General features: G+C 33.9%; 2 protein-coding genes and 1 long non-coding RNA gene across 4 annotated transcripts; 2 read left to right on the top strand and 1 right to left on the bottom strand.

Moving 5' to 3' along the window:
* The first annotated feature begins 1,440 nt into the window (after positions 1–1,440).
* LOC105162910 (uncharacterized) lies at positions 1,441–7,062 on the top strand. 2 transcript variants are annotated; one of them, XM_011081087.3, is made up of 3 exons: positions 1,441–1,805; positions 2,763–3,280; positions 5,987–7,062. In XM_011081087.3, the coding sequence occupies exons 1-3, from the start codon at positions 1,712–1,714 to the stop codon at positions 6,824–6,826; spliced, it is 1,452 nt and encodes a 483-aa protein (XP_011079389.1). In that variant the 5' UTR covers positions 1,441–1,711; the 3' UTR covers positions 6,827–7,062. The 2 variants fall into 2 exon arrangements, with proteins under 2 accessions (XP_011079389.1, XP_011079388.1); XM_011081086.3 differs by having other exon boundaries at positions 1,442–1,805; positions 2,745–3,280.
* Positions 7,063–21,648: 14,586 nt separating this feature from the next.
* Positions 21,649–23,269, bottom strand: LOC105162912 (1-aminocyclopropane-1-carboxylate oxidase 5-like). Its single transcript, XM_011081088.3, has 3 exons — positions 23,077–23,269; positions 22,768–23,000; positions 21,649–22,445 (listed from the first exon to the last, which is right to left on the bottom strand). Exons 1-3 carry the CDS (start codon positions 23,176–23,178, stop codon positions 21,839–21,841), a joined length of 942 nt encoding a protein of 313 aa, XP_011079390.1. The 5' UTR covers positions 23,179–23,269; the 3' UTR covers positions 21,649–21,838.
* Positions 23,270–24,863: 1,594 nt separating this feature from the next.
* LOC105162964 (uncharacterized) lies at positions 24,864–26,400 on the top strand. Its single transcript, XR_016065618.1, has 2 exons — positions 24,864–25,001; positions 25,775–26,400. It is a non-coding gene; the product is annotated as an uncharacterized LOC105162964 (long non-coding RNA).
* The last annotated feature ends 364 nt before the right edge of the window (positions 26,401–26,764 follow it).

Genomic DNA, 26,764 nt, shown 5'->3' with positions numbered 1-26,764 from the left:
ATGAATTTGAGGGAGCATGACCTTAAAGTTGTTGGATAATGATGTATCCACCTCCTCAAATTTGGTACAGTCCTTAACGGTTGGCTGATCACCTTCGGACTTGAGGGATAACTAGAGGATCTCCTCAGATTCGAGGGACTGTTAGTGTTTGCTGTGTATCAGCTGGGGAAAAAGAATGCCTTCTCAGATTTTCAGGAGGGTGGTTGAGAAGGCCTCTCCCAATTGGACTCTAAATCCGGTAGGGTTTATGCTACTTCTCCATAGGGGCACCATGTGTCTTTGAGGGGATTGTTGGTCTTTATCCGATTTTGTGAGAGAGACCTCCAGAGGTCCTGCGTGGCTACCGCCTAGATTCTCCGTGGACGCTATGTGGAGACTTTGGCTGCGAGACTTCAAATCCCTAAGCCTTCTTGTGGGCCTGTGTGGCCTTTCTAGATTAGGGTCCTCTCAGACTTTGACCGGCTGGATTTCTTTTGATCAATCTATTTTTCAGGAAGCGCGTGTCTGCCCTAGGCCTCCTGTGCCTTATGGTCCCTCACTCGAACTGTGCCTCTTAAGGGGCACCATGACCTACATTTCTTTCATTTTTTGGACCACTTGGGCTACTTTGAGCCAACTAATTTCTATGCACATCATTGATAATTTTTCAAATAAAGAGTATGTATTTATAATTACGCAAAAATTCAGGAAGCGCGTTGTAATTCACCCTTTCGAATAAGAAAACAATCATAAAGTATGGGTAATAAATTTTCTTATCCAAATTATTATCTTTGGATTTTCATAAGGCCAGATTGTTATAAAATTTCATGTATGAAATCCATCCAAATAAAAATATTTGATTCCTAGGAGACGGAGTTGAAATTAATTTATGCTTTATCCCTCGACACTTAAAGTAAATAAATCAACAATAGAATTAAATAATTGTGTAGTAAAATAATGGGCAAATAGTGTTACGTGTGTTTTTATACTTTATTATTTTTTTTTTAATTTATAATCTCAACTTTATAAAATTTACATTTTTTGTCACATATTATTATTTTTTATTATTTTTTTTGTTGAACGAATATCACGTGCAAATATAAAATAGATTCACATCATATTATCCTAAAATATCACATGTACACAGTATATGATGCTTTTTTAACATAAAAATTACTTGAAAAATAATATATACAATAAAGTGTAAATTTCGTAAAGTTGCAATGATAAATTAACACAAAATAAAATTAAGATGACGAAGTGAAAAAATGAATATAAGTCGGATATCGAAATTTAATTAACCTTAACATAATTATAGTTAATAGCTTTTCAATAAAACTCCTTCAAAATCATAAATTGTAGATATAGACCAATTTTAAATTTGATTAATTTCCCAAAAAGGGGGTATGGATTATTTATCATCACAGTCAACACAAAATCCTGATCGACTTGATTTGTCAATAGTCAGAAGAAAATCCTGACACTTCACGCGCATCACGCGATGATTGTAGCGCGTGAACCGTCTCCCCCTCCGCTCCTCTCTGTCTCCTACGTTAAGAACCGACCCCCCCGGCCGCAGAGACACTCTCTCTGATTTTCTTTTCTCCACTGTCTGAGACTTTCGAGCCAGACGCTCCAAAACCCTAACAATTCAAATTCCCAATGTTCGATCACTCAAGTTTTTTGAACAATTAGCGTGTTGTTTTTGACAGAGTTTTGAGTAATTAGAAGAATGGAGTTTAATCATCGAGCGGTTAATCAGCAAGCTTCACCGCGCATTCCTCGGCCGTCGGATTACAGCTATGTTACCGATCAATCCCTTCGAGGTACGTGCATTCTCTTAGTTTTAGTGATTTTTGCTTTTCCTTTATGGTGCTGTTTTTCTGTTCTGTTTTGAAGGTTTTTATTTTTATTTCTTGAAGAAAACTTCTGCTAGTAATGTATGTGGTATGTAGACATATGTGTGGTTTGTGAATGTGTTTTTGGTCAGTTGAAAATTCATCGAATCAAGTGGAATTGCTGATTTCCCGCATGTTTGAGTTGTTTATTGTTAGGGAAATTGATTTTATTTTAATCTATTCTGTTTTTCCTGGATCTCTTTATTTGACTGCAAAATGTTTCTCATTTTATGTTGGTGAAAATGTAACCAAGTTTGATTTATTATTTCTGTTTGTAGTGTCAATGATCTGCGAATTTTACAAAATTTTCAAATTTTATGTAAAGATTTTATTTGTTGGTTGAAGAAGTGTATGGTTTGCTTCTGTGTAGTATGGATTCATGCATGTAAAACAAGTGGGAAAATTTAGTAAACTTGCCGTAAGGAGCATTATATTTGCTCAAGAGACTAACATGGAGTATTAGCTGCAGTTTAATTAAATATAGAGAGAAATTTATAGAGCTATTTGTTTCCAATAAATTGCCGAATGTACACAAAAATGGTCACCAGTGAAGTTTTGTATATAATTAGAGAAACTAAGAAAGGAACTGGACATGAAGAGTGTAGTATTGTATGTAATTTGCTATGTTTGTCACTAGCATCTCCTATTGCATTTGATTAGTTTGTTTTCTTGTTCACCTTTACCAAACAGGCCCACAAATTGACCTAGTTTTCGTTTTCTTTCTTTCCTTTTTTTTTTTTTTTTTTTTTTTTTTCCGTATTGCTAGTTGGTTTGGCAAGATAGGAGTGAGGTTTGGATTTTATTTCTTCATCAATTCATTATCATCTGCTTTTTAGTTTTTCATTTTCCATTTTTAAATTGTTTCAGCTGGCTATTTGGGAACAGATTTATGGCAAAGCCGGCGAGAATTCATCCGGGACAATCATCCTCCCGGTCAACTTTATCCTCACCCTCGCCCATTCCATCACCCTCACCTTCCACCTCATCCTCATGCTATGCACGAGGCAATCCAAAGAGAGATTGAAAAACAAAGGATTCGACAGGATATAATCCTGGCAGAGATTGAAAGGAGGTATGCTTTGGAGGCGGAGGTGAGAATGGAGCTCAGAATGGAGATGGAGTTGGCTCTACGGAAGGGTGGTAATGGTTTTCCATTTGGGCCATGTCCGCCAATGGAGTTCGAATCACCAACAAGATCTTCACTTTTGAGAATGAGAGCAGAAGGGAGGTCTGTAGAGGGCAGGTTTGCGATGTCACTGGAAGAGATGAGGAGGCCGAATGGAAGGCATGAAAGTGGAAGTTCTGGGACACAGCCATTCCAGAGAGGGACTGCAGATTTGAGAATTTCAGAGGTGAAGCCTGTAGCCGAGGGTAGCAAAGAAAAGCAGACAGTTATTTTTATGGTGAGTATGCTACTTACCCTCTGTGGTTTATTCAGCCTTCAACTTTCATGAAATTTCTAAAATTTAAGATCTGCATCGATGTAGAATAAAGATGTAATTTCATGGAAAATAATTTTCAGAATATGTATTTTGTTATATGTACAAGCACCAGAATGCCGAAGTTTACTTTGTTTTTTGCCATAGGTGATGAGAGGAGAAAGGAAAATCTCCCCATTTGAGGAAAAATAAATTCTTTTACAGAAGTACAGTAAAAGTTTTCATCTCTGAGGTGGTGCACCAAAGCTGATTTGAGAACAGATGTTTATTTGTAGTGTGTTTACATAATACCTGAATTTGAACCTTTTACATTCCGGGGTGGGGGGGAGTTTGCTTTCACCAGAAGTTATGGAACTTGCAGACAAAAGGATTTGTATATTGTTATCATCTTAATCCATGTCTTATGTACGATTCCATTGGGAGAGTTCCTGCACCTCTGGGATTAAGGGGATTCCCCATTCCCAACTATAGAAAAGGAACTCTTGTCTAGCCGAAGGCACAGTAACTAATAAGACTGATACACTGGATCCTGCTCGCCTAAGCATTTTTTTTAATGATTTTCAAAAACATGGGCCACGCTCCTTCCCAAAACTAATTGAAGGATCACCTCTCAAGTATTCCAACTGGTGGAGTGAAGGAACAAGAATAAATCGGGGTGAGGAGGGATGCCAGTAAGTTGCAATTATTTATTGCATATATGAACACTTAATCTGGATGTAGGCCTTTTAATTTGTTTGATTCATGCATTCAAGATTTATAGCTTCTACCCGTAACATTTAGTGAAGTTTCACTTTCCAGGACTCAGATAGAATCCAGTTATAATGTACAATTTTTACATGTCTCCCAAATATCCTGTTTGAATAATGAGAATTTACCAATTTGTTGTCCTTATATGTGATGGTCCTATTACTTGTGAACCAGAACGTGAGAAGTCAGCCGGTGATGGGTAGTTGCAGTTGTTGGCTGAAGATTATCTATTCCAATCACAGTGTCTATGTGATATTTCATGACTTGGCAGCATGATGCTGATTAATATCTTTAAAAGCTATGTTTGCATTTAGGTATTCGTTCTTGAATTTGTTGGTCTAGAGGTAGACTATTTGTGCACTTGCATCAGACTTATATTTTATTGGCAGCTTTTATGATCCACTTGAATGAATGCTTCCGAGTTGAATTCATTTTAAGAATTCTATCACAGTAGCACCAAAAACACATGAGATTTTGTCATTCATGAAAGCCCAGTAAAAAGGTGGTGATGGTTTATAGTATCAGCTTGGAATCGATTTTATCACATCAAGGCCAGGTAGTTGAAAAATGCTTCACAGGTAGATATTCAAGTTTTCTTGTATATACTATAATTGAAAAATGGTACTATACCTTTCCTGTTTGAAGTCAAGTAGAGAGAAAGATGGAGAAACCAAGAAAGAAACTTGTCGAGTGCATTTAAAATCTAAGTTCCTTGGTAACTGTCTTGTGTTTACAGCATCCTTTTTTATTGTTGAAGGGAAAATGGAGTGTCAGAATTGATATTCTGGGAGAGATTGAAGTATGATATTCCATCTCATTAGTGCAGACAAGTCTGAGCTGGAGTTGAGCATTGCTGATCAGTTGAAATATAGATATAGTTTGCACACTTCAACATCCTAGAAGGAAAACACACTTGACAAACCTAGACCACCATCCTATCTGGTGCTTTTAAATAAATACATGTGGTTCAATTGGCTAAAGATACTACTAGTAAATGTATTTGACATTGCCAGTGGTGCATATCATGCTTTCAAATTTAATAAAGAGTGTAGGAAGTAGAGAGCTTCCCTTAAGCTGAATTAATAATTGTTTTGCTCATACACGAAATAGACTACTTTGAATGCCAGTCTAGCTTTTATTAATAGGAATTCTTGAGTTACCAAGGTGTTTTCTTTGTATTTACAATTGAGTGACGGAGTTCTTTCCAAGAATTAAACTTATGAAATGCGAAGGTAGCTTTTATTAATAGGAATTCTTGAGTTACCAAGGTGTTTTCTTTGCATTTACAATTGAGTGATGGAGTTCTTTCCAAGAATTAAACTTATGAAATGCAAAGGTAGCCTAGTTTATGTGGTCGTTTAGGATGTGAATGTGATATTTACGTGCATCTAAAATGAAGGCAATGTTCTATTAGGTTTATCCTTATCTAGAGTGGCTGAATGGCAAAAAAGCGCCTGTGATGTTTATTGGAGCAGCATCTGCTCATTTTGATTTGTTTCTGTGTAGTAGAGTTTCAACGAAATCGGAGTTATCCCATTACTTTCTGATCAATCTTTTGAAGTTAAATAGTTAATATCTTCTCCTTGAGCCTTTAGCCAGTTCTTGTAGTCATTTTTCTACTGTTATATCCCTGTTGAAAATTTTACTTTTATCTGGATAGGTGATGGTCCACATAGTGGATCGCTCCTCTCCTTAAATTTTTTCTTTCCTGGTAATAGATTTCTCTGCCATGCCACTATTAATACAAGATGCAGTAACTTTTTAGAAGAATTAATTTATTTGTTATTTTGAATTTGTCCATCCCCCGCTGCCTCTCTCCTGTTTGGTAAATGGGAATGAGGCTCGGTAGTCGTGGGATGGATTTTGGTCTTTTCACCATTCATAAGGTGACAATTTATGTGGACTGTGTTTTGGGCATTATAGGCCAAACATGATGACAACATATCTGGATCAAAGAGGAAGGCTGTGACCCCGCTGGGAGCAACTGAAGATTCATCGATAGGTATCTCGAAGAAGAAAGCTAAGGAGGAGTGGAGTTGCGCCCTCTGTCAAGTTAGTGCCACCAGTGAACAGGTGCTGAATGAGCACCTGCAGGGAAAGAAACACAAGTTGAAGGAGGCTGCGCTGAAAGCTGAGAGGGATCGAAAAAAGTATACCATTGGCCTTTCAAAGAGAGCTACCAAGTCCGTCCAGGTTGGAGGAACAGTTGATCAAGGCAAGGAGGAGGGAGTGAAACTCCCAACTGAATCGTTTCCGAACAAGACGACCGGGAAATTGAGCTCAAAAAGGCAGGATATGGTTCCATTGCTGGAGAAAATTCAGTCAACATCAGTTGAAAAACTGCAGAAAAGTGGTGATCATACAAAGTCTAGGTTTTGGTGTGAGATATGCAACATAGGGACCCCCTCTCAAAAAGTTATGAATGCTCACAAGAAGGGGAAGAAACATGTTCGTCGGCTGCAGGGAAGTGATTTAAAATGTCGAGCTACCCCACCTCATCCAAAGAAGATTTTAGTAGTCTCGAATCAGGCAGAATTGGTCGCTGAAAATGGGAAGAATGGAACTATACACAATGTTGATGAAACCCAGGACAAACTGAGGTCAGAGGATGACAAGCCTGCCGATGCAGTCAAGCTTGAAGATCATGAGCTTGTGAATGAAACCAAGGAAGAAAATTGTGGGGCTGTGGATATAACAGAGCCAGATGATGGCTTGACCAACAATGTAGCAGAGCTCAAAGGCGACGACCGGATTATGACATGACTTCAACCTCTAGGTCGATGAAATCTAATAAGTAGATGGAAGTAGGATGTCGCTGCCGCTCTATATCCTTAACTTGTTCGAAAATTGTGTATATTTTCTATGACATAGCTAACGACTAGTTCCCGACATGTTTCATTGAAGATTGTTTGGAGGTCACTGTTGCTGCTAGATTTTGTCGGAACAATCTGTGTTACTGAATGATGTTTTCCATAAGTAGGTCTTCATTTTTGTGTCAACATCTTTTATCCTTTTGATTTCGTAATTGCTTAGTGTTTGTTTGCTGTTGTCTGAGATGCCCTACGAGAAAATGAGGTAGCTGCTTGTGCAAAGTTCTTTTGTCAAACAAACTTGATCTGTTGGTTACAAGTACTCTTACTGTTAAGTAGGCTTTGCATCCAAGGGTCAGGCCCAAACGTCAATTTGCGTCTAATTTTAACATCATTATTACTGCTAGGATTATTTGATGTGTAGGCTTAATTTTTTGAAATGTAAAATTATAAATATTTGTTATAATTTGAATTTGTTATGGAATATTTTTAATTATCTAAGTATTTATTATTATTATTATTAATTATCTAAGTGTTGGTTATGGAAAAATTATTAAGTATTTCTTAAAAATAAAACACATTAATTGAGTTAAAAAATAAAAAGAGACAGGAAAAATAAAACTTGGATGCAAAAGTGCGATGAGACATAATGGAGGACTAAATTAAACGAATAAGATTAAAGAGGTGAAAAGAACAGAAGAAAAATGAGATGAGGGACAAGAGAGAAAAAAACTAAATGAATAAAAAGGTTAGTGGAAATTCACGGGTGATGAATTTTCTGGAGTTTTCTGGGTTGAGTGATCTCGGGTGCTCAAACTTCAGGTGGTGTAATAGGAGGCAGGCCTCTGGAGACGGTGAGAGCAAGATTTGATAGGTTATGTGCTAATTCAGTTGGGGTGAGTAAATTCTGGGCTTACAAGGTGTCGCATATTCCAACCTGTCAATTCGATCGTCTAATGATTTTGATAGACTTCAGGGGTGACCGAAAATGAGAGATAGAGACCTCGCTCAGTTCAGTTTTGTTTTGATGCTAGATGGCTTCAGTTGGAAGGATGTCGACGAGTAATTGAAGATTCCTGGAATGAAGCAGTAGTGGGATATGCTCATGAAGTATTATGGAAAAAAGATTCAGTTATGAGTGGGTTTGCTCAAGTGGAAGAAAAACGGGATACAAACGCTCTAAGAAGGAGGTGTAGAGGTTGGAGGAGTGATATGCCTAGCTAGAAGCTAGTAATTTAAATGAGGAAACCAATAGGGAGTTACAAAACATCCGGTCCTAGTTAATGGAGGTTGAGACTCGAGAGATGCTCAAGTGGCAGCAGAGGAGTAAAGAGCATTGGCTAACAAATGGGGCTGGAAATACACGATTTTTTCATGCTAGAGCTTCAACAGGAAAAGACATAATACCATCTCTCGACTTAAGGATAGTTGGGGTTTGGCAAGAGGAGGAGGAAAATGTGCAAGACATCTGACTTCAGCACTTTAGATTGATCTTTATGTCTCGTCGGCCATCGGAGGCAAGCATAGACCAGGTGATGGCTACGATCCCGCAACGAGTAACCCCAGAGATGAACACTCAACTAACTCAACCATTCACGGCACCCGAGGTCAAGCAAGCCATTTTTAGTATCTCTCCCCTTAAATCCCCTCTTTTCTTCCAAAAATTCTGGAATATAGTAGGTGATGATGTTTCTAATTCGGTGCTTAGAATTTTGAATAGCCACTCATTGTTATACAAATTGAGTTACACACACGTTTTTAGTCCTAAAGTTAGCAATTCGGAAGTTGTGTCTAAGTTATGTCCTATCAGTTTATGCAATGTAGTGGTTAAGATTGCATCCAAATGCCTAGCTAATCATGTAAAAGGTATGTGAATGACGTCGTCTCTTCTTACACAGTTTACTTTTATCCCTAATCGTCTTATCACAAATAATATCTTACTTGTTTTTGACTTAATCACTTTCTTAGGATATCATCCAAGTCTAAATCGGGGCTACGCCGCATTTAAAATGGATATGAACAAAGCTTATAATAGGGTGGAATGGTCTTTCCTTAGACGTGTTCTCCTTAGATTAGGCTTTGAGAGGTGTGTTGTTGATCTTATTTTGCTCTTGGTTATTTCTGTCTCATATTCGTTAACTCTAAATGGTGATCAGTTTGATATCTTAGACCAGAACGCGGTATCCGTCAAGGAGACCCGCTATTCCGGTACCTCTTTATTTTTTGCATAAAGCTTTCATAGGACTCATTCAGGAGGCAAACAGGAATGGTTCTTTACGAGGCATGAGGATTAGTTAGACAACTCCAAGTGTGTTGCGTCTTTTGTTTTCCAATGTTATACTCTTATTTTGCGAAGCTATGGAGGGACAAATCAAAGAAGTACGGAGAATTCCAGACCTGTATGTGAGGGTATGCGGACAAGAGGTTAACTTTTCTAAATGAAGCATGGTCGTAAGTGGGGCCCTCCATGAAGGAAATAAGCGTCGGTTAGTCTCGATCGGGGGTTAGCTTGGTGGAAGTTCATGATATTATCTGGGACTCCCGGCATTGGTAGGTCGGTCGAAATGGGCGTTGTTCCAAAACATTCAGGATCGGTCATGGGCCCATATCTCGGATTGGAGTAGTAGACTTCTGTCACAAGCTGGGAAGGGGGTTCTCATAAAATCGGTACTCCAAGCATTGCCAACATATGCTATGTCTTCTTTCAAATTACATGATACCTTATTGAAGGAGCTGGAGAAGGCAATGAGGGACTTCTGGTGGCATGACAAAGGGGATAAGAGAATGGATTGGGTCGCCTGGAAGAAAATGTGCCGACCCCTAGTAGAAGGTAGATTAGGATTCCGTGATTTGAGCACTTTCATTTAGGCTTGTTAACAAAATAAGGATGCTGACTGGTTACGAGCCCAGACTCTTTACTCAGTTAGATATTAAAGGCACGCTACTTTCCTCACTCATCTTTTTGTGAGGCGGCGGTAAGTTCTCGCCTGTCGCTCACGTGGAGGAGCATTCTCGCAGCAAGAGGAGTTTTGGTGATAGGGTGTGGGAAGCGAGCTGATCCGGTTCATCCAGGAGGACGATGATTGTGGTGGAAGCCAGGCCGACAAGGTTCTTTTTCAGTGAGTAGTGCATACATAGTGGCATTATGAATAACAACTCCATCAGAGGCTTCTTCTTCAAGGTGATTTCGTCCTTTGGCGGAGGGGTGTTAACCTTTTTGGGAACATCTGTAGGCGTTGCAAGTACCTCCAAGAGTCCGAGTGCAAACTTGGCGGTTATAATATTGTTGTAATAACATCTAACGAGAATGTTTTTGAAAATTTTCTAACAAGAGATGGAGGCATATGAAGCAAACTCCATCATAATGAGGCTCAGGCACCTTAGGGAAAGCCTTGAGGAGGTTGAGAAGAAGTTCGAACGGCTAACGATAAATACTTAAGTTGCCAGATAAATTCAAAGAGCTGATCTAGACATTGTCCATGTTGCAATAATGAGTCCCTTGTTAGCATCCACCTTATTATGGAATGATGTACGAGAATTAATTCGGAAGGCATCACCCTTGGGAATGACTCATGAGTTGAGGGAGCATGACCCTGAACATGGCATGAGAGTACAGGGCTCAAGACCTGTAACATCGGATTCAAGTACTGATTGCATGAGGTCATCACTAGATTCTGGTGTAATAGCAACAACTGGGTCATAGGAAGTGCAAACTCCTGATAATTCAAGTCAAACCAGCACCTCTAGGGTCAAAGAAGGAGAGATTATCCTTAGTTCGATGATAGGTACTTCTAAGGCTAATACTAGCAAGTTGATATCTTCTTCTTCTGCTTGGCATGTATAGCAGCGAATGTGAAAAAAAATAATTTTTCGCAAAGGAGTAGACCCAAGCAAGAGCATCATTGAAACATTCGAAAAATACAACAGAATCTGGTTGTTAGAGGGGTCCAAACCAGAAGATGTTCAAGAATTGCATGATTTTGGAGCCTTGGCTTCAGTTCATACTATGTCACCTAGTTCTTTGAAAATTTCAAAGCTTTCGGAATAGATTATTAGGGCAGTCTATGACTCTTGGCAAAACAACCCCCACTTAAAAAGATAAGAAATTCTGGAGTTAAAATTCATATCAGCAGCTCCATAAACAACAGAAAAGGGGTCTCATCCAGCCTTCCATTTCATCAAGCTGCAGAGACCAGATATGGTAGCCTTTAATAAAAATAAATTGGCTGAGGAGAAACTTCGTTGGTATTAGTTATTAGTGAAAACGATATGTCTATTAGAAGAGTTTGGGGATTGTGGGTCTGTCTCATTGAGATGGACAAAGTCAAGTATCCATTCAAAATTTTCTCAAACAAAGTGAATGAATCATTCCTCTTAAACTCCATGACGGAAAATGGACTGAGTTCGCAAAAAGCTTATTTATAAATAAGAGAATGTTGATCTGGGAGAATAAGCTACCAACGACTGAAGCAACAAGGATGAAGATGTGTAACATGCTACATGTTGGGCAATGGTATAACCATGTATGCCCTTGCTGCGAGAAGCAAGAGTAGCCCCTGTTCGGGCAAAAATTCGGGTTACCCAAAAGAAACCCTAAACCAAATGGACAAGGGTAAAAGAAAAGAACAAAACAAAGTAAAAATAGAAGAATGTAAGAAATCAAGAATAAGACTGTTGGCTAGAAAACAACAAAGACCAACAGTCAGCAAATCAAGAAAGCTAGCTAGCAATCACATGGCCGACAAGTCATTATGACCAACAGTGGAAGGACACGGTGAAGAGGAACGCAATGACGTCATCAAAAAATAAGTTTGGAGTCCGAGTTTGAAGTTCATGGATGCCTATAAATAGGGAAGCAATAAAGCTGATGGGGATCATCAGTAAACTTCTCCAACTATCCAAAGCATAATATTTTCAGTCTATCAAGTCTTTATAGTTCTTTAAATTCTTAGTTTATGGGAGTTTCCCGAACAAGTCAAGTTCTCTATCATATGAGAGGCTAAATAGTTGTCTTTTTCAATGGACGAAATAATATCTATGTAATATTTCATATATTTTTTCAATAAAAGTAAAGGCTTCTATTCAACTTGTTGTCAAAAATTCTATTAAGTCCATATATTAGAGTGTTTTCTACCCGCTAAGGTAGGAAATGAAATAGGATTGTGCTGTTTTTTGCTGAAGGAGCCAAGTGCTTGCAAACCATCTACTGAGGTAGTGTGGTTGGAGGAAGTCCATAAAACCGAGACTTCGAATACCTGGAAATAAGGTGGTAAAAAAAAAGATATGAATTCATAAAGACTTAATTTATTACGAAAGCATATTGGGACTAATTGGGCCTAATTTTGAGCATAAGGGATAGATTATCAAAGAAAAGTAAAAAGATTGGATTAAAGGACCAATACTGTTAATTAAAATTTTGAAAACTTTGGACTATAAGTGTTGATCAAACAAAGCAGGGGATTAAAAGTGATAATGACCCTATCTAATGGGACAAAAAATGCAATTAAACCTTTTCTATGTCTGGAAAACCTTACGTTGTACGTAAATAGTACTTTTCTGACAACATTAGTTTAGTAGATTACAAACGAAACCTATTATGTTAGTATTGTATGCTTTCCTTGTCTGAGTAGACAAAGAAATGTACTAATTACTGTACGTTTTTTTACACCATCTGTGATTAATTCATGTTTAAGGTCCATTTTACTCTATTTTGCTGCAATTTATTGATTTTACATGAACATATTTGTAACGTTTTACTCCTATCTTGCGTTATATTTTGATCTATCAAGAATGTTGTTTTGATACGCTCTACTGTTGGATGCATTCGTAATTTTATTATGAACCCTAATGTACATTATTGATGTGCAACTGTTTATCATAATTATATATAAAAAAAGATTACGTATATTTATTTTTTTTGGTAAATGTAAATTTCATTAAGTAAAAGGAGTACAGAGGTACAATACAACATGTTTCAACGCATCCCCTTCGACAGGCCAAGAGATACGCCAAAAACGATAAAGCCCACATGAGCTAACAGAATAAGGTAAGTCAGCACTAAGGATCTGTCGCACATCCCCTATAATGATAATAGCAACTCTTGAAGCATCAAGTTCCACTCTGTCAAATCGGCGAAGGTTGCGTTCGGGCCAAATGTGGTAAACAGCTGCAGCCAAAAGGGCGTGGTAGAACTCAGAAATAGAATCCTTGCCCTTCTATTTCGTTACTGCCCACAAAATATCCATTGGCCAATTACGGTTAGGCCAGTCAAACCAAAGGTCTGTCGGATCACCCTTAAGCACCTCCGAAAATATCTACATGGAAAAACAGGTGTGTATGTGTTTTTATCATGTCAGCATCACATAGGATTACTTATATTTACACTTCTTTTAAAAAATAAAATTATTTTTAGATCGTCTTTAAAAATAATATAATGCCAAACAAAAAGAGAAATGGGTTTTTAAGTCGAATCATATATATACTTTCTTCATCTTCTTTTTCTTCCCTTTTTTTTATGATAAAACTAATAATTAAATGATTACATCAACATTTCAATGAGCAATATATCAATTCAATTAATACGTCAATATAACACGAAATCATAAAATAAATTATAACAAATATAAATAAAGTGAAACAAATACCTACATATTGAATGAGATATGACACATCAATGCATAGACCGAAAAATTTATTATATTCGGTAACATCGGTAACATCATCAGTGTCATTTTATTTTAATTATTCAACATATAAATATAATTTATCATCGCTTTCATAAAATATAGAAATATAATAACTCATTTTCTTTTGCTGCTTTCGTAGATTTAGTATAAATAGTGATTAATTATAGTCCTGCTTACTGCTATTTTAATTGGAAGCAAATGAATCATTTAACAAAAATTGTAAATATATTCCTATAAATTAGAGCGGGTGTATTTTTGGTCCTATATGAATTTATTTTCGCAATTTAATTATGTAACTTTAGAATTTTTGTAATTTTAATCCATTTTCAGTCAATTTGGCTGGAAACTTGTATGTGTTGCATTTGATTCAATTAAATTTTAATTTTAGTTCTTGTAAATTAGTTCATGCAGGACCAAAAATACCCAACATCCCTAAAGTTACAGAAAGAAAATTGAAATAAAATTAAGTTATGTGCAAGTCATGCAGTTTTCCCGATCAAAAATTAACTGAAAAACGATTAAAATTACGAGACTAAAAATTACAGAAAGCAATCCGTGCAACACCAAAAATTCTACCCTAACATACATTAGTAAAATTGCATTTTTCCCGAAATATTTATTTGGTTTGATGATATTATTTGTTTTTAAGTTGACACGATCAAATACATCATTATATTTGTACTTATCCACGACAAATTGTTAAATATCCATAAATAATTTATGATAATAAAATTCAATAAATAACCATATATCTAACAATAAATAATTAGCCAACTTTTTATCAATTGGAGTTGAATTATTCATATAAATTTAGGTTTAATTCATATAAATCCATATTATGTTTATGGGAAAAAAATTGTTTCAATTTCTATAGTATAATGTCAATTTTGCTGGAAAAAGGGTTGTTCACGTGTCAAATATATGCCATTTTCCTTCGAAATTGGTGTGGTCAATATTTTTTTAATTATTGCCCTCAATTACAAAAATCAATTTAAAGTCAGTCAAAAGTACCATTTTTAACCATGATAAATAATTTTTTCTTGGAAGAAAATCTATATTTTTGCATCTATTTTATTTAACCTGGTCAATAAAAATTATTTACCACGATTTTTAGTTCATAGCTATTAAAATTAGAGCCAATAATCAATATTTTTCTAGTTAATGTGGAATATTTTGACTGATAAGATAGAAATTGCAGATTTTAGGTGATATGTAGCCGAGTCAGGCTTGCAAGACCGGATGAGTTTCATATTAGACACGAATGTAAGAATCATATAAAGAGAGGGGATATTTAGGAAGAGATGAACATGTCCTCACCATTAATTAATTTTGTGTTTGGAGATAACCTTTTGTAAGAATCTTCATTTTCCTTCGCAAATTTCATACATTTAGTTTATTCAAGTTTTTTTTTTCAATCAAAATTTTGATCTGATATCATTGGCATGAAGCTGGGGGTTTGAGTTTGTTTTTGGATGACAAAATTTGGAGCAAAATCGAGTATATATAGGTAGCAGCAAATTCGAACCCAAAATCTAGCCTATTTCCCCCATTTTTGACATCAACATGCGCATCTTTGTTAGTTTGTCATGGAAGCATAATGGCTGGGACCAAGTCTACTAAAAAATGATAACTTTAACGACCAAAACTGTTGCTCATAGAACAACGGGGACCAGAATTAATTTAGTGATTTTTGTGGGCCAAAAATGTAATTTTTCCATGAGATCCCTAAGTAATTTGCCTCTATTTTCTGAAAACTCCAAGAACTCCAAGTGAATTGAGTTAATTATGCGTTCGCCCAAACACATCCATAAAAGGATAATCTTACATGTCGCCCCTCATGACTTGTTAGAGAGAATAACATTGAAACATGGTGCCTTATGTTTGGCTTCGATTTTGGGCCATCTCATTGCTTATTTTGTCATATTTTTATTTTGTTTTTAAGTATTTTGTCTTGTTTCTAAATATTTAATTTTTAAATACAAATATATTTTATTTTAACTATTTAATATTTTATACGTAATATTTTCTACATCATTGAAATAATTAAAAATTTTAAAAAATATAAAATAATATAACTATTCTACGCGGTTAATCCATATATTACATTATTTGAATAATGTATTTAAATTTATCACATCCAATAGAACAACTAACAAAAAATATTGTTAATCCGTTATTAGAGTGCATTTAATTATTTTTAAAAGTGTATTTACATAAATTATTTTTTTTTTCATTTCCATACATATATAATTAGAAAATAATATTTATTTTAATCCACTCACAACTAAATAAATTATATATATTTTTATACATATATATATGAATATATATAAAAGAGACATAATTTGACAATGAACAGTATTTTTTGTCTCCCCACTACCCAACATCAAACATAACATACTTATTTTATATTATCTCCAAAAACAAATCCAAACATACACACTATCTCTAACTTATTTTTATTTATCTTTGTTTTTCTCTCTCTATCTCCACAAAATACCCAAAAACAAGTTAAAAACAAAACCAAACATAATGCACTTGGTTTGTAATGATAGTACAACTTTCCACTAATTTCAAAAAGTGCTAGGACTCATGAAACCACAATAAGGTGATAGCATAACACACTACACCATTTCCGATGAAAAAGTTTGGAGTATCAAACACTTTTGATTTAATCTATTATGGGCTCTACATTTGAACTTGGACTTTCCAAGTGAGAGTTTATGTTTTTTATGACTTCAAGATCTAATCACAATATTCATTACGCATATATAAGCAAGTAGAGCACTATAAGCAGCATATCCAAAATAAAACCAAGCACACCACATGGACGATCATGAATCCGTCCTATGGAATCCACTGAACGCCTAGTGGACCATTTGTCAATCTAAGGGTTGCAATTGATAGTAGTCCATACTATTACAAAGATTGTATCCGACACAATCATGGGCCTTGCTCTTCTTCAATTGGACTCCCACCAATAGTCTCCATCTTCATAGCTTTCTCGCCAAATTACAATTTACAACAAAATGAAATCTTGAGTCTGATCTACTCTAGTTACAACTTAAATGAAGAAATTGCAATCATAGGTCATGGGAGGTACATAGAAGGTCGAAAGAAGCTTTATTATTCCAAGACAATAGATAAGAGGGAGTGAATTAAATAAATATATAGGCCTCATCAAATGTACAATAACAAATAAATGAATAAATCACATGGGTTAAAGACTTCAAGATCATCCTCGTTTCTTATTCATCACATAAATAACAAACAAATATGTTATACTGAAGCATATATCAAATGTACGCCGATATTCAATATCATATACATTTATTTCATATCACAAAACTCATTATTTCAAAATTAAAATTAACAATTAGTTTCAAAATTAGAATTTGGAAACAACATGGACCTCCCAAGTAGAGTTTTAATTTATAAGTATAATATAACAATTAAAACTCTAATTTTTCAGCAAATTCTAATATAACAATATGACTTGGGTTCGAAAGCCCGCTATGTCACAACAATAGTTTTGCACTGGTGCATGACAGCCATGCAAGCTCGAGTGGGGGCATGTGTGCATGATCGTCCTGTGTGCAGGACTATGCCGATGCGTCCGCACATTACTGTTGTGAGCGGTCGTGAGGTAAACGTCATTTTTCTGAAAAACTAAAAATAAAATTAAGACTTAACATTTAAATCAAGCCCAAAACTTTAAATCTCAATAATCACGTACCTTTTAACATATAAACCAAATTTGAAACAATAACAACAAACATTCTATTAAAGTAAAATAAAGTAAAGCACATAAATGCACATAAATCAACTAGTCAAGTGTACGAAGCAGACTCTGATTCCACTTGAAGGAATCGGTACAACCCCAGGACATTAAATGATCATAAAAGTGATAAATAAAATATTAAAAGGGATCATATCTCACATCAAGCTAGCTATTCGTGCACTTGGACAACATCTAGTTAATGCAAGTCAAAGGGTACATACATCTTGAAGAGTAGTATAGTGTTCTAGCTTCAAAATCACTCCTCCAACAATTGTTTCTTGCTTTGTCCACTCAAGTGCTAAACAAAGCTCTTTCTAGCAAGTCCACAAAAAGCACCAACTTGTGTCTCTTTGAGCCTTGCTAGAAACTCAAGTGAGTGGGACTAGAACAACAATTTTATGAAGTAGAAAGTGTTCTAGGTTTATTAAGAAAGTTTGAAAGAATTTCAAGCTCTTAAGAAAAGGATGAAAGAGATATAACTCTTTGGAAGTAGAGAGATACAAGAGACTGAGAAAAAAAATATAAATACACATACGTTGCAAACACCCACAAATGTCCAGCCACTGGCTTGCTTCAAATCAATGGTAGTGAGCTCCACCCATGAGGATGCAAGCTCTTAATCAAGTGCCTTTAATGCATGATAAGTCACTGTGGTCCCTTGAGGCTTGAATACAATTTAAATTAAACACCCTTTGACTTTGGATTAATAATTAATTGATTTGATCAATTAATTTGAAGTCGAAATCAAATCTTTATTTAATTCTTCAATCTAAGATGAATTAATCCTGCAACCCAAACATTTAATTAATGCAATTAGTTAACCCTTTGGGTTTATCAAATTAGACCTCAATTGAATAATCCAATTATTCAAATTATTAATTTAACTCTTAAAAATTAATCCCGTATATCTTTTGGATCAATTCGATAATTAATTGTCATTCAAAATTAATTCTCCAATTAAGTTCCCATAACGTTGTTAGTGTTTTGTGTGTAACACCTATATGTCCACTTTGTCGAGAATAGGGGTTGTATCATATATATAATTTAATTTGATAACCAACTTGCTCTATATTAATTGAATCGTATTGAATTAATCATTGTTGATCAACTCATTAATCTAAGATTGCCTATTACTATGAGTGGTTATCTAGCAAAGATAAATGACACTAGAGAACAAAAAAAATTGATGTGAATCTTTAACTGCAGGTACCATACAGATATGATCCTTCCATCAAGCTATCTCCAGATCAAATTTTAGGGTACAAAATTCTAATTTGCTTCTCACACTTGGTTTCGATAACTTTGATTCCAATCTTGATTGTGTTTATCATTATCAACATGGGAAACTATTTCTCTATTTAACCAATAGTTGTTGCCACAGATTTTGATATTAACATAGTTTAGAGGACGTTTGAGATCACCATAATCTCATAATAGGTGATGGATTCTTTTTCAGAGTGTACCAACTTCAATGTAAGTTCTGATTGCACTGCTGTAGAGGCTTTGACAACCACGCTACAGTCACATTAGTTAGGACCAAGATACATCCGCCCCATACACTAGGCTACCATAGCTCCTTAGGTTGGAGGACTAATTCCGTACTATTGCAACTTAGGAGCTTCTAATCATACCGATCATGTCACATGAGCCTCCATAAGAAAACTCGTGTGACTCAATTCAGTGAACTTGACAACTCACTTGTCAATCACCCAATAAAATGTATAAACGTCACTCGTCGATCGTTGATGAAACGTGACACTCATCACATGGATGCATCACTTAGTGCATGTCTCTAAAGAACTCTCTTCAATATTAATTTTTTATGATTCTCGACTTCGAATGTTTCAGACCGACCCTCAAAATTTGATTTCACAGTTTTCATCAAATGCATGACATAATTTCATTAATTTAATTAATCTGTAAGCTTTGTTCATAAAATGCAGTAACAACATTTATATAACATGGCAAGTATGGCTAAAGATTAAAATATATTTATGATATTTAACATACATCAAATAAGATTATGGAAAGTAGATTACAAAATAACCAACTCATTGACTTTCTGGTCATCTACACTAACAACAAGGGGGACCAAAATCATTTTATTAATATGACTATAAAGGTAATTTTCTAGTAAGACTCATAATCTGAGCTATACGTGCCTCAAAACGGGTTAAATTTTGAATTATCTCAAAAGACTATAGATTTTGTCTCAAAAATCCGTAACATCTGGTAAAATGTAAAGTATAAACAAAACTCAAAATATTTAAGGAAACGGTTGAACAATAGTCCAAATGGTAGAATTTTGGAATAAACAGTGGTCCCTCGCAACAAAAGTGGTGAGGGGTTATGTTCCACTCAAATAGATGATCGTATGTATAGATAGATTATCCGGTAACTCTTTCCAGAGTAAGAGCACGTTATGGCTGTTTGAGGGACCAAAAATTTAATTTTTCTATAAGCATCATAATCTAAGCTATACATGCCTAAAAATGGGTTAAAGTTCGAACTATCTCAAAAGATTATAAATTTGGTCTAAAAGTTCCTTAACATCCTCACTATAACTTGGTAAAATATAAGGTCTAAAAGACCAATACAAAAAAATATAAAATTTAAATAAATCCGTTGAAAAATTAAAATATTTAAGGAAATACTTGGACAATGGTTGAAATGACAGAATTTTGGAATGAACAATGGTCCCTTAAACAAAAGTGGTGAGGGGTTATATTCTTCTCCAAAAGATGATCGCGTGCATAGGTTGATTATCCCATAACTCTTTCTAGAGTAAAAGTACGTTATGGTTGTTTGAAGTTCCACCATCAAATTACATCATTCAAGCCCTATGCTTTCGGCTTTCATCGATCCAAACGCTTCTAAAATGCAACCTCCTCTTGTTTCACTTTATTCAGATTTTATTTTTAAAAATTATTTTTATGGAGCCTTATTTAGTCGTACACCATTAAGGTTCACAACATATGATCTAGTTTAGATTTATTCTTCGAACATTTCTCAAATATCTTTTACGGGTAAATTACAATGACTTCCACTGAGTTTGACATAATTATGAATACCCCTGGTTGTTTGTAAAATTACCAATATCCCCCTGATTTTAATGACCGTCTAACAATTAGCAAAATTTATTAGATTTTTTCATCCATTTTTTATGGTGAATTGATCAAAATGCCATTGTGGATTAAAAAATGATAATTTTGTCTATCTTTTGAAAATTTCTGACTTTTTTTTTTATGGACTAAGCGATTTTTAATTTATGATTTTGAAAACTTTTTCATTCACCCCATTCGATTTATTTATAAGTTTTTAATTTTTTAAAAAATAAAAAAATACAATAAGGGCAGAATTAATAATTTCATACCTCCATCAAAGTATTATATAAGTTCATCAAATATTAGAGTAATATTTATAATTTTTTAAATAATGAGGATGTATCCATAAATACGACATACCTCATGAGAGGTTGTTGTAATTTATTCAATCTTTTATTGTAGGTTATGAGAAATGTCTAGTGAAGTTGCATGGGTGCGAGCGTCTAAATTTGTAAAGTGTATTAATGTTATTTAAAGTCAGAACATATATGCTTTTGTGTTCTTTTATATATTATGTATGTTACCAAAGTTAAATAATATATGTGGAAGTTTTTGTAAATTTTTCTTTGCATTTAGTTTATGGTAACAAAATGCCCTTACCATTTACACCCCTAAATTATTTCTATTACAATCATTCTCCTAAAATATAATTTAAATTGTTGTAAAAAATTTATTTGAAATAAATACTATCCATAAGTTTTGATTTTATAATTAATATAGAATTTGTACAAATTCTATAAATTAACAATCCTTATATTGTTTACATAGCTATTAAAATATTTACATAATTTTTGCTTGTATTGTCATATATATTGAACTAGTTTTTTTAAAAAATAAATTATCAATATACATTTAGAATATTACATTGAACATCTATATACATACATGTACTCTAAAATGTGCCATCTATAATATTTTACAATTTTGAGTAATGATATGATATATTTTAATTATACATACATGTAATTGGATAAAATTCATAAGTTATGTAACATAATTTTTATAAAATTATAGCTTTTGTTCTCAAATATCACATCCATCATTAATGAGAGAGTATTTGAAACTTATGGAAAATGTTGGAAAGTGTACAAGTAAGTCATCCAAGAATTTAATAAAATTAAATTGAGATACAAAATTTATAACGTTATGGAGTAAATATAGCCACTTAAGTTGCACCAAAGAAAAAGTGGGAGCAGTTCGTATATTTAAGACAAGATGGGCTTTTTATTTATTTTTATATCCTTCAAACATGCAAAGATGAATTGGTATACATCCAAATAAAGCAGTTTGCTATAAAGACAAGCCCAAAACCATATTCAAAAACACAAACACACACAAGACACACATACAAACTCCGTCATTTATCAAGAGGCGTTGAATCAAGTCGTCAACTCTTATATTGCTGCAACAGCTTGGAATCTTGGTTCTTTAGGTTGAAATTTTTGTTCAAGATAAACCGACATGTAGTCTCCGAACACAAACTTAGGATACTTAGCAGCATCTTTCACCTTGTTCTCCACCTTAGCATCGAGCAATTGTGGAGCAGGCTGAATGGTGGCCTTGAGTGATGGATTGTAGAATGAAGCAATTGATCTCCTTTGCCCATCTGTTTGGGGCACAACACGGTGTAAAATACTCTTGTACCTCCCATTACTCAAAACTTCAATTTGGTCACCTGTGTTGATGACTATAGCATTTTTCAAAGGTTGAACATCTGTCCAAACCCCATCTTTCAACATCTGGAGTCCCTTCACCTCATCATCCTGGAAGAGCAAGACAACGCCCCCAGCATCCGTGTGGGCTCGAAGAGCATTTACCTTCTCCGGGTGGGGGCATGGTGGATAGTGGCTCACCTTGGTGCCAAAAAATGCTGCATTGTCTACTCCACCATCAAAAGCATTCTTGATGTATCCTTTCGTCAAGCCTAAGTTTTCATCCATTATTTCCATGACTTTGTGCCCCAGTTTTTTCAATTCAGCTCGGTATTCCTTCATGGTTTTCCTATTGCCAAAATTATGATTAGATAAACTACTAGGTAATATTTAAGTTTAATGTTTGTATGGAAATATTTCCATTCGGCTAAAATTTTATTTGTTGTATTCATATATAAACCAAACCTAAACTAATAAAAGTTACTTTTATTTTTATAATGTTTCATTTAAGTTGTAGGCATACTTACGTGATGTAACGGCCTGATTTTTTTTTTATTCAGAGAAAGTTCCAACTTTTTAGTGTTTAAAACATATAGAAGCACCCATTTGAAAATGACAACATTCCTCAAAGTGAAACATAAGAAAAACATTAAAAGAAAAATGGCGTTTACTTGAAACCAATGGTCTTTGATGGCCACTCTTCATCATTTTCATCTGAGAGTAGGAAAACATCCTCCCAATCCACATTCTCTATTTTCTCATCACTATTCTTCTCAACCAGCTCATTCAACAACTGCACTGGTTTTGAGTTTTTGAAATCTGCCTCCCTTTCCAATTTATAGCATTCAGTGGCCACCTTTTTCACCCTGTCCAGGAGCTCTTCAGAGATGCCATGATTGATTAGCTATTGTAATCAAGAAATCAATTAGACAACATAGCATACAACAAAAAAGAAGCTATATTTTACACCATGTAAGTACCTGAAAAAATCCCCACTCTTGACAGTAACGATCAATCAGAGCCAAAGTATCGACTCTCTCCTTTCCATCAACCTTTGAAAAATCAACAACTGGAATCCCCATTGGTGATAAGTCTAAGAAACTTACTAACTTAAGTACACAAACTAAGAACTTTTTCTTATTGCTATTTGTTGATATGGTGCCCAAGAGCTCATCTTTAGGCATATTTATATAGGAGCAGTACAGTATTAACCCTCGATCTTGAATTAAACTCATCATTATTATATATATTTATATTTTTTTTTTCCTAAATATTATAGAATTTAAGCATTAGGGCAATGGACAGTGACACAAATCCTTAATTAAGATAATGGATCTTATCATCATTAATCCAATTGTTTAATCAACACTAATTTATGAAAGCACGTTCGTTAAAATTAATTATCTTGTTCTAATCTTAAACATGTAATTATGTTACTATTTAACTTTGATTACAACTGTTATCTGTTCTGATTATTCAAATTTTAAAGACGTATGTATTTTTTTTACTTAAAATGAAGCATTCAATAAACTAATTTTATATTTATATCATTTTCTATGTCTCGAAATCCTTATGATGTAAGTAAATAAAACTTTCTAACAACATTAGAATCACAAACAATTAATACCTTTAGCATTATTTCATCCATTTTAACTTAATAACACTAATTACTTTACTTTTTGACACCATTTGTGTGATTAATTCATGTTTAAGGTGGAGTTACTTATTCCATTATTAGGCTATTTTGCTGCAGTTTGTTTATTTTAGTTCAGACCATTGGAGTATATATAGAGTCCGATCTTATGTACGTTTTATTTTTACCCATCGATCAAGAATGTTGTTTTGATACGCTTTATTAGGAGTGCGTTCGTAATTTTATAATATTACATATATATGGGTCCTAATGTACATTATTGATGTGTTACTGTTTATTATAGTTGTAGAAAATCATTAATTATATTTGGACCCCTTAAATATATTTAATTACACTTTTTCTTAAATTTTTTAAAATTACACTTGCACTTGCTACAAGAATATTCTGTTTGTAACTATAACCCTTGCATTAGGGTTTGGATAGAAAATACTAATGTTGATAAAAATTTAAATAAACTTTTAATTTTACCCCTCATTGAACATTTAATATAATTTGTTAACAAACATTCTATACATTAGGGTTCCGATCGAAAAAGCTAGTAATGTTGTTTGTATTAGTTTTTATGAATGTTGTTTGTGTTAGTAATAAAAGAACTTTTATGAATGTTGTTTGTATTTGTTTTTTTCTTTTTTTCGTACTTTTTCTTGGTATATTTTTGCTATCTGACTTGCAATTATTTGAGGGTGCATTTAGATTAATAAATTTTAAATTTTTAATGACATTTTTTTTGGATTTATTTGGATAAATCAAAATTCAGAAGATTTCAAATTATTCAATTTTAATTTTGAATTATGATTTCTAAACATTAATGGATTTCATATTTTTTTAATATAGAATTGTTTCAAATTCTTTACTCAAATCTAAGTCCATTAAACTTTTGTCATTGATTTGAGTTATGCAAATTTATCCTATATAGGGAAGGTTATTATATATAATATGTATATATGAATGCATACACCTCTTCATATTCATTTTTAATAATCCATTATGTTATACCCTTTTGTATCCCCCATTATGATTTGTAATTATAATGATTTATGGTGTATTTTGTAACCACATTTTTGTGGTCTATAAATACCACCATGTATTTCATTTGTATATAGTCTTTGGAGAGAATAATAAAGTGATTTTGGAGAGAAATACATATACATTTTACTCTATATTCTATTAGGAGTGATAGGCCAATAAACTTAGAATTTCTCTAAGTTTATAACACGTTATCAGCACGACGTTACGTTACGATCGATCAAGGTAAAATGTTAATTTTATTAGTATAATTTTTATTCTTTGTTCGTTTACCTCTACAATATCATAGTTACTTGTATCCTTGAATATTTCATAATAAAATATGAGTAATTATATTATATAATTCAATGTCTCCTGAAGTAGACATATATATATAAATTCTTGATTTTATCCCCTGAAGTGGATGTGATATTGCCTCCAGAAGCAGGTATACAATTCTTGATTTTATCCCCTGAAGTGGATATGTTCTATAAAATTTCATTGCTTCCTGAAGTAAGTAATGAGTTAAAATCATCTCCAGTAGTAGGTGAAATATTTTATACCAACTATGTGCAATATCATCCCTGAAGCGATGATAAGTATATGTTTAATTTTCTCACCACCTGAAGTGTTTTGAGATAATGGCTTGATCAAGAAGCCCGATGCTTCTTCGTTTATTTATTTGATTTCTGATAATTTTTCGATAACATAGTTTTGTTTCATATGCCCATGTATGTATTTTACATGTTTTGCTAGTATATGCAACAAAATTTATTTATTAAGAAAATGATTTGGCATGAATACCATTTAATTGCTATTTGTAACATTATAAGATTTAAGGCAAACATTTTATTTAATTCCATGTACACATGCCATTATAATTCATACTAATTACATGGTAACTTAATGTTAGTAATATTTCATGTCATTTTTACTTTATATCATATGTAATACATATTATTTTACTTTTATGTATATGTTGAATATTATGCTAAAAGTGCATATTAAACTTGTTGTAGCTTAATGGCCAATCTCACAAAATTGGATTTCGTTGCTCTTGATGTTTCTGGAAAAAACTACCTATCATGGGTTCTTGATGCCGAACTACATTTGGCAAGTAGCAAATTGGGAGAAACAATAAAAGAAAATACTGTTGCTTCTGAGCAAGACTGTGCTAAAGCAATGATTTTGCTTCGTCATCATCTTCATGAGAGCCTGAAGTCTCAATATTTAACAGTCAAAAGTCCTTTTCAACTCTGGAAGAGTTTAAAGGATCGATTTGACCATCAAAAGACTGTAATCTTACCACGTGCAAGATATGAGTGGATACAATTGCGACTGCAAGATTTCAAAACGATTGCTGAATATAATTCTGAAATGTTTCGAATTGTATCAAAGTTGAGGTTATGTGGAGAAGATGTGACGGATGAACAAATGTTGGAAAAAAAACATTTTCTACTTTTCATGCATCCAACCTTGTACTCCTGCAGCAGTACAGGGAACGTGGGTTTCGACATTACTGAGGATTTCGACATGCTTGTTGATTAGATTTATCCCAAATGTTATTAGTATGTTTCCAGTATTTAGTTATGTTTACTTTCATTTGTAGGGTATTTCTTTTATCGAGTAATGCTTTTATATTTTATGAATGAAGTGTTTCTTTTACTTATTATATGTCTATTTCATTTATATAGAATGGATCAAGCCATTACAAATCTCAATGACAAGGAACATTGTCTTGTTGATAGTGCCACTACACATACAATTTTGAGAAACAAGAAATTTTTCTCAAGTTTGTTAATGACAAGAACAAATGTGAGTACTATTTCAGGAGTTAGTAATCTTATTGAAGGCTCCGGAAGAGCTACAATCTTGTTACCTGAAGGAACAAGATTACATATCAATGATGCCTTATATTCGAGTAAATCACAAAGGAACTTATTGAGTTTCAAGGATATTCGACAAAATGGTTTTCATATTGAAACCATGAATGAAAATGGTATCGAATA

This window comes from Sesamum indicum, linkage group LG5 (assembly GCF_026168435.1).
Source record: "Sesamum indicum cultivar Baizhima isolate 11 linkage group LG5, ASM2616843v1, whole genome shotgun sequence".
Lineage (NCBI taxonomy): Eukaryota > Viridiplantae > Streptophyta > Magnoliopsida > Lamiales > Pedaliaceae > Sesamum > Sesamum indicum.
This window is presented reverse-complemented; position numbering and strand designations above follow the sequence as displayed.

What these genes read in the sequence shown, in the direction of transcription:
- LOC105162910 (XM_011081086.3), top strand. Translation starts at nt 1,712, where the DNA reads ATGGAGTTTAATCATCGAGCGGTTAATCAGCAAGCTTCACCGCGCATT. An exon ending in TACCGATCAATCCCTTCGAG is followed by an intron (nt 1,806 to 2,744) that starts GTACGTGCATTC and finishes AAATTGTTTCAG; the next exon opens with CTGGCTATTTGGGAACAGAT. An exon ending in AGCAGACAGTTATTTTTATG is followed by an intron (nt 3,281 to 5,986) that starts GTGAGTATGCTA and finishes TGGGCATTATAG; the next exon opens with GCCAAACATGATGACAACAT.
- LOC105162912 (XM_011081088.3), bottom strand. Translation starts at nt 23,178, where the DNA reads ATGGGGATTCCAGTTGTTGATTTTTCAAAGGTTGATGGAAAGGAGAGA. An exon ending in AAGAGTGGGGATTTTTTCAG is followed by an intron (nt 23,001 to 23,076) that starts GTACTTACATGG and finishes TGATTACAATAG; the next exon opens with CTAATCAATCATGGCATCTC. An exon ending in TCAAAGACCATTGGTTTCAA is followed by an intron (nt 22,446 to 22,767) that starts GTAAACGCCATT and finishes TTTTGGCAATAG; the next exon opens with GAAAACCATGAAGGAATACC.